Below are 7,500 nucleotides of genomic sequence, written 5' to 3'. Positions count from 1 at the left end.
TTGTTCACAAACATGTTATAACCATCATATAAAAAAGACACGTTGATCCTTGAGGATTTTTAAGATCTTTAATTTTAACTATTTCTCTCCTTTTTCCTTATATATTTCTTGCCCTTTAACTGACACTTGAGTTCACAATTTAGTTGACCCATCTGAATATGGGAAATATGAACTAAAAAGTCAAGTGCATAAAGTTAATCTCTGTCTTATCTATAGACTTATTTGGCCCCTTTTATTTTATGTCAACCTAATTCCACAGCATTTTATAGAGTGCTTTTCATATTCACGCTTTTTGCAAGATCTCAGGTATGAAAATGTGTGCATACTTTAAATTTACAATCAGATCCTCAGTCAGGTATTGTTGTTTCTTAACTAATTATTCCAAGTAATTAAAAAGAGAATGGCTGCCAGATAAATATTAAATAAATATGTCAACTCTCTGTGTTTTCTTTATTGTAAATCCATCATTAAATATTTGTGGCATATTCTTTTTTTATTGGTTTCAGAGACAAAGGGAGAGGGAGAGAGAGGTAGAAACATCATTGATGAGAGATGGAGAATCATTGATTGGCTGCCTCTTGTATGCCCCACATTGGGGATCTTACCCTAAACCCAGGCATGTGCCCTTGACTCGAATCAAACCTGGGACCCTTCAATCTGCAGGCCGAAGCTCTATCCACTAAGCCAAACTGGATAGGGAATGTGGCATATTCTTAACATTATGTTGGGAGCTTGGAGTTTTTTGTTAAAAAGCTTACATAATTTGTGTTTATTCACATCTACCTAAAAATATCAAGACATGTTTGGCTACTGTAGAATGTTTATTTCCTAACCTATTTTATGGAACCTTGTACAGTGTAGCATTAGGTTTCCACATAGTTGACACTTAAAAAAATGTTTCTCTGATTAAGGATGGCATAGCATGTAATTTTAAAATTTAGAATCTTTAACATACTATTTTGACTTTCCATATTGGAGATAGCAGTTGGTATAAAATTATGAACTTCTTTCAATCTTCCATTTGTAATTCTTTTCTACTACTGAGTTCTGCTCATTGTGAATGGCAAACATGAAAAGATAAAATAATCAAATTCCACATGACAGGTTTTAAGGAGGTCCCCTGCCCTCTCACTCCCTGTCCCTAAGAAAAACCCACATGTTCATTATGTTTTTAGTTATCTAACCCCAGACATGTCCCTGAAAAATTCTCAGTTCTCTCACACTTATGGCGCTCACACAGTATCTCTTTTTACATTTTAAAAATAAAATATAGGGAAATAAGTCAGACAGAAAAGTCGAACCATATGATTTAACTCATACATGGAGTATAAAACTGAAAGCAACAAATGAACAAACAAGAAAAAACAAACAAACAAACACTCATTGAAACAAACATAACTACCACAGTATGGTGGTTACCAGAGGGGAATGAGTGTGGGCAATAAAGGGCAAAGGGGGTCAAATATTTGGTGACAGAAGAAGCTTTGAGTTTGGATTGCGGCCACACAATGCAATACACCTATAATGTATCATAGAATTGTACCCTTGAAACCTATGTTATTCTATTAACCAATGTCACCCAAATAAATGTAATAGAATCAAAGATAAAATAAATAATGTTTTTCCATGCTGGATTTTGTTACTACCCCTGTTGCTAATGGTGCAACGATGGGTCAGAATGATATGGTTATATTATAGAGAAAGAAACAATATGTAGTAATTGAGCTGATTGAAAAACCATCTAGCATGTCTTTGGCTACTCTTCTGAGTTTAGTTGAATATTACTTCATGTACAAGTATAGGCCTCAATTTTTATCCTATAAAATATCTAATTCTAGAAAGTGCTTCTCTTTTGTAGCTGAGGACTCATGACTTATCTCTGTCTGTTGGTGGATGATTTTACACATCAATTTGGAAATTTCATCTCAGAAAACAGAGCATTAATGTGTCCCACAGTATTCTTTTTATTGGTCAAGATTTTAGAGCAGTGATGGTGAACCTTTTGAGCTAGGGGTGTCAGCATTTTGAAAAACCCTAACTTAACTATGGTGTCGTGTCGCATATAAAAAATTTTTTGATATTTGCAACCATAGTAAAACAAAGATTTATATTTTTGACATTTATTTTATATATTTAAATGCCAGTTAACAAAGAAAAATCAACCAAAAAAATGAGTTTGCGTGTCACCTCTGACACGCGTGTCATAGGTTCGCCATCACTGTTTTCGAGGGATCTGATTAGTTTTGCTTTTCAGTTTCTGTGCTTTGGGTGTGATATGTTAAACTGTCTGTAAAAATATGGTAACAGTATCTTTTAGAATAGCTAAACAAATAAATGAGAATGTTGAAATGTAAATGAATAAACCACTGAAATGTCTATTAGTCTAATATAGAACACGTAAAAAGGTGTTATTTTTAGACTGTAATCAATAAATGGTGTGGCTCAGATTTATAGATTTTGTCTATTTTTTTATTCCTAATGCAAAATGCAAATCTGTTGTGTGGGTTTCTTTTTTTCAAGATAAATTGTTTTGTTGGAAAGCCCCCTTTTGACTTGAAATTAAAACTCTCAGAGGCGAAGTCTGCTTAGTGGCTTTAAAAAGTGAATTCGTCTTCTTGACTCACTCCTTACTTTTATAACTGGGGAATTTTGTTTTTAGTTTCTCTAAAGTGAATAATGCAGATCACAAAGAAGGCGCCAAGTATATGTTGTTTATTTGTTATAGCCGTTTTTATTCTTAAAGCTTCTCTTTTATTTTGCAGTTACCTGTGGCAGATCCCATTAACTATTGTGGTAGGAAATAGAAGCCATATGTCTCCAGAAGCAATTATTTGGGTATCTAACAAATCAGGTAAAATATATATTCTTTCCAAGAAACTATTTGGTTTTAGAACTATTTGACTTAAGTTTCACAACTTAACCTCTGGTTTTAGCTATTATAAAAATATGAATAAAAACAGATTAGAGTAGAATACAAAATTAAGTATAATATAATGTAATTTTTACACAGACTAATTTTAGTTGGCCTTTGTAATTATTAAATTTATTTGTGTCTTTGATGGTAAATAGAAAATTTAAAAGTATTCACAGTACTAATTTTAGCTATTTTAAACTGTATCACTTTATAATTATAATTATCTTCAGAACTCCCAATAGAACAGTATACTTAATACTAAAAATACAGGGCATATTTTTAATTCCATTTTCCTGCTATCTTCTCTTTACAAGACTAGCTCTTTAAAGAACGGGTGAGGAAATATTTTCCATAAAATTCAGGAATTGCAGGGACAGTAGAAAGGGATCTTCATTGGTCATTAAAGTATTCCCTAGGTAGGGTCAACTCTCAGGGAGCAGAGAAAGATGAGATTCTATTGTTTCTAAATATCTCCAAACAAGATAGTGAGCTATTTCAATGCACTGTCAGAAAGCTATTTCTTGAAGTCAATCTAAATCTTTTATGTTAGAGTGAGAAACAGGTCTCTTTTATTTGTTTTCCATTAATTAAAGAAATAGCCAATTATCGCCCTTTATATAATGTTTAATTTAGATTTAGATAGTCAATTATGTCAACATTTTGCTTTTCTTACTCCTGTCAAATGTCCTGCCTATTGATATTATTTTACTCTTTCAGAGGCATAATTTTAAACAGCCACATATATTTAAATACGATGAGGTAAAACGAAATAAATAACAACATAACTATTATTTATTCACTTCAGTCTTCTAAGGGAAACATAAGTGCTCAAAATACATATACACATACAAGAAAATGTTCTTACAGCAGAATCTAATCTATTTACTAGAAATGTAAACACTTGTATTTCTAGTTGAATTTGTATTCAAATTTTCATGTTATTGTATTATCACATAATCACATATTATGAAAATATGTGCTTTCATATATATATATTATGTATAAAACATTAATATGTGATGTGTTGAAATGCTTACTGTAAAACTTTAATGGTGTTTCTCATTTTGAATTGTTTATTATAATCTATTCTTTTCATTCTTGGAGTTAGTGTCTATATGATGATTCTGAATTCACATTTGCTGTACTATTTGTCTATATACTTCTCTTTTCCCTCCATGTAGTTGTTTTATTTACCTACATAATTTGTTATAAAATGATGAGTGAAAACAGTAGGTTGTTATTATAATGATCTAACTATTAGAATAAAGTCATCTGCTTATACGATTGCTAGGAACATGAGAAAGAATAGTTTTTAGAAATAAAGGAACACATTTCTCGTGGGGAGGTAGAATGAAAATGGGAAAATTAGAGGAGTGCAAAGATATTGACCAAACATCAGACTCAGCCCCAAACTTTACCTTTAGACAGTGCAGGGATTCAGAGCTAGTCGGATTATTTTGGAGACTTTTCCCAGGTCTGTTTCCTTAACCCTCTAGTTATTTCCATGCTGTGATTTGTGATATCTTCTTATTCCATACAAAGTATCCAGAATAGTGTCACAACTTTCTTGACCAATAGCCACAGTTTGTTGTATTTGAGAGGTTGCTTTCATTTATAGTCTTTCAGTATTAATCTAGAATAACAACATACTTGAAACCATAAGTTTGTCTAAAATGTCATCTATGTTAATACACATGGTTGTTATGTACAGCCACATAGTTTGAGCCGTGTATAACTCTGGGAAATGAAATTTACATAGGCTATGATATTAATGGCACACTTGCTAACCCCGAAGTTGTGCAGTGTTCAACCTGCAGAACATAATGTGTTATTTTCCATTAAACATAGCAGAGTCATCCGGTTGATAGAGCATTGTCTCAGTTAACATGTTGAGGAGTTTGTGGGCTCATACCTAGTAAATCTTTCTTAGAAACTTCATAAAATATAAATCTTGGCATTTCTAAGAGGGAGCTAAAAGAAAGGCAGCCTTTCTGTTTTCCCCGTTCAGTCTTATTCTGTGTTTACTTTTGTCTTGAAGGTGTTCATATTGATGATGGAAAAAAAAACCCTGACATTAGGAAAAGATTAGCAAAACAGTTTGTAAATTCTTGTCTTCTTTTATACAGGGCCAGGAAAAAGTAGGTTTACAATTGTGAGTACATGAAACAGAGTTTATTCTTGCATAATTATTTATTTAATTATTATATTGTTTTCCATATGAACAACTGTAGACCTACTTTTGCCCCACACTGTATGTCCCCTCACCAGATATAGTCGACTAATGTCAATGAAAGATGTTTATCTATTAAAATATTGAGAAAATATTCTGGTCATTTCCTATCAACATAGATTAAAAATCACTTTTTAATTATAACAATTAATTAATATTTTTATACTTTTAAAAATATATTTTTATTGATTTCAGAGAGGAAGGGAGAGAGAGATAGAAACATCAATGATGAGAGAGAATCATTGATTGGCTGCCTCCTGCACGCCCCCAACTGGGATCAAGCTTGCAACCTGGGCATGTGCCCTTGACCAGAATCAAACCTGGGACCCTTCAGTCCACAGGCTGACGCTCCATTCACTGAGCCAAACCAGCTAGGGCTGTTGTTATAACTTTTATTATCAGTAATATAGATTTAACTTCACAAGATACTAAAGCAAAATAGTATATCGTATACCTTTGATATAAATAATCATAAACTCTTGACACTTCAATTTTTATATTGTTTGGATGAATATCTAATTAATTCCAAGTTAGCCTAAAAAAGTTTTTAAACCAACTTATAAGTAATTGAAAATAGATAAGGATTCATCTCTTTTGTTTTTACTATGACAATACTGAGGATGTATATCTTTAAAATGTAGTAGCTTTCATGCTGACTGGCTATAAATTAAAAATAACATGATGCTGTGGTGCTTTCCTTAAGCATTGGTTCATATGAAACTCATAAGCCTTTAAATTGAATATTATTTTTATGCCTATTTTTCAAATTAGAAAATTAAGGCTTGAGAAATAACCTGCCCAAAGTGCTTTACAAGCTTGGTTTTCTTTTCTAAGTTTATTCAGTCTAACCCCCCCCCCCCCCCCCACACACACACACACACACTGAGAGAGAGAAAAGAGAGAGTTTTTAATACTTTAGCAGCTTGCTTTACAGATCTGGCAATTACTCAATATGGTAATTTATTGCTTCTGCAGAGAATTACCTAATTTAATTCTCCTAAGATTCCAGTGAGAGAACCAGCGTGTGTTATTAGACCTGAGTTTGTTGCACAGTGTTACCTGGTTGACTTTTCGCTTAAATTCTGATTTTTCTGCAACCGGACACTGATAAGTAGAAAGACCCAATCTCCTTTCTCTTGTTATTCCCAAGAAGGTATAGAACACAGAAACATAAAATGTAAATGTCCAACTACTTTGTGCCTAGTTTAAGTCTGGAGCCATTTTGGATACCTTCTAAATACCATTTTCAATTGTAATTAAATTACTAACACTTAAAATATAACTCCCATACTCTTTATTATGGTACTCATCACCACTGTACCTCATTAGGTCCCTGGAAGAGATCTCTTTAAAATTCATTGCTTGTCATTAATTTGAGGAACATTTTAGGCATATAATTAACTAGAATAGAAAGGATATTTAAACAATATATTACAAAATCTTTTAGGAAATCATTTTTCCCAAGATTTTATTTATAACAAAGGTATGCATAAACATATTAATGCATGGCAATAACCTTCAGGCTTTAGTTAAGAACCTAAAGTTAAGAATTTAATAATATTATACTCAACATTTATATCTTAATTTTTCTTTGGTGAATCAGACATGATTAATTAAAATGTCATTATGAGATTATTTTAGTTTTTAAAAATGCATATTTTTGTTAATTATTTGTTTTATTTGTAATATGTAAAGTGGATAACATTCTAGAGTCACAGAAATTGTGTGGATAAACACATTACATTTTTGAAAAATATGCAAAGTATCTGAAACTTGGGAGGTTATTAATATTTTAGAGTAATAGCTGATGGACTTATTTTCCTAACCACCATGGATTAAGCTGGGTAAAATCTCAAACTAGGAAAAATCTCTCTTTCTTCTAATCAGAGAACTGAAGGGACCTTAAATGCCATCATATGGCCCTTAGGTGATAGATAAGGAAACTGTGACCAAAGAGAACCAGTGGCTGAAGTCCAAACATTTATATATAGGAAAACTGGAGCTAGAAGTCAACTTTCTATTCCTGTTCTAATTCTTGTATTAGTGCTATCCTCCCTTTTAGAATTAATACAAAAATGTGAAAAATGTATATCAGATTACAATGAAAGCGTTTTATCATCTTGTATCAATAGAGGATAGTGCAGTAAAAAGTCACCAAAGTCAAGAGACCTGAAGTGGACCATTCCCAGCTTTCTTGGACAAGTCAGTTAACCTGTCTGAGCCTCAGTTCTTTATCTGTTCCAATAGATACTATTAATAAAGATGGCAAGAATTTGAAGTTCTATTTGAAGCACTGAAGACTAGATTTTTATGTTCAGTATACTTTTATGTTTAAGAATTATTTTGTTCTACTGTA

General features: G+C 32.1%; 1 protein-coding gene across 1 annotated transcript in view; it reads left to right on the top strand.

Annotated features, from left to right (window-relative positions):
• TRHDE (thyrotropin releasing hormone degrading enzyme) overlaps nucleotides 1–7,500 on the top strand; it is a gene marked incomplete at its 5' end in the record, with an annotated part of 386,911 nt that overhangs the window by 286,079 nt on the left and 93,332 nt on the right. Inside the window, one exon of the mRNA XM_006759751.1 lies at nucleotides 2,763–2,851. Within this exon, the coding sequence (XP_006759814.1) occupies nucleotides 2,763–2,851 (89 nt within the window). The remainder of the gene's footprint in view (nucleotides 1–2,762; nucleotides 2,852–7,500) is intronic.

Source organism: Myotis davidii, unplaced genomic scaffold (assembly GCF_000327345.1).
Source record: "Myotis davidii unplaced genomic scaffold, ASM32734v1 scaffold54, whole genome shotgun sequence".
Classification (NCBI taxonomy): Eukaryota; Metazoa; Chordata; class Mammalia; order Chiroptera; family Vespertilionidae; genus Myotis; species Myotis davidii.
The sequence above is the reverse complement of the archived record's forward strand: the minus strand, read 5'-3'. Positions and strand labels throughout refer to the sequence as shown.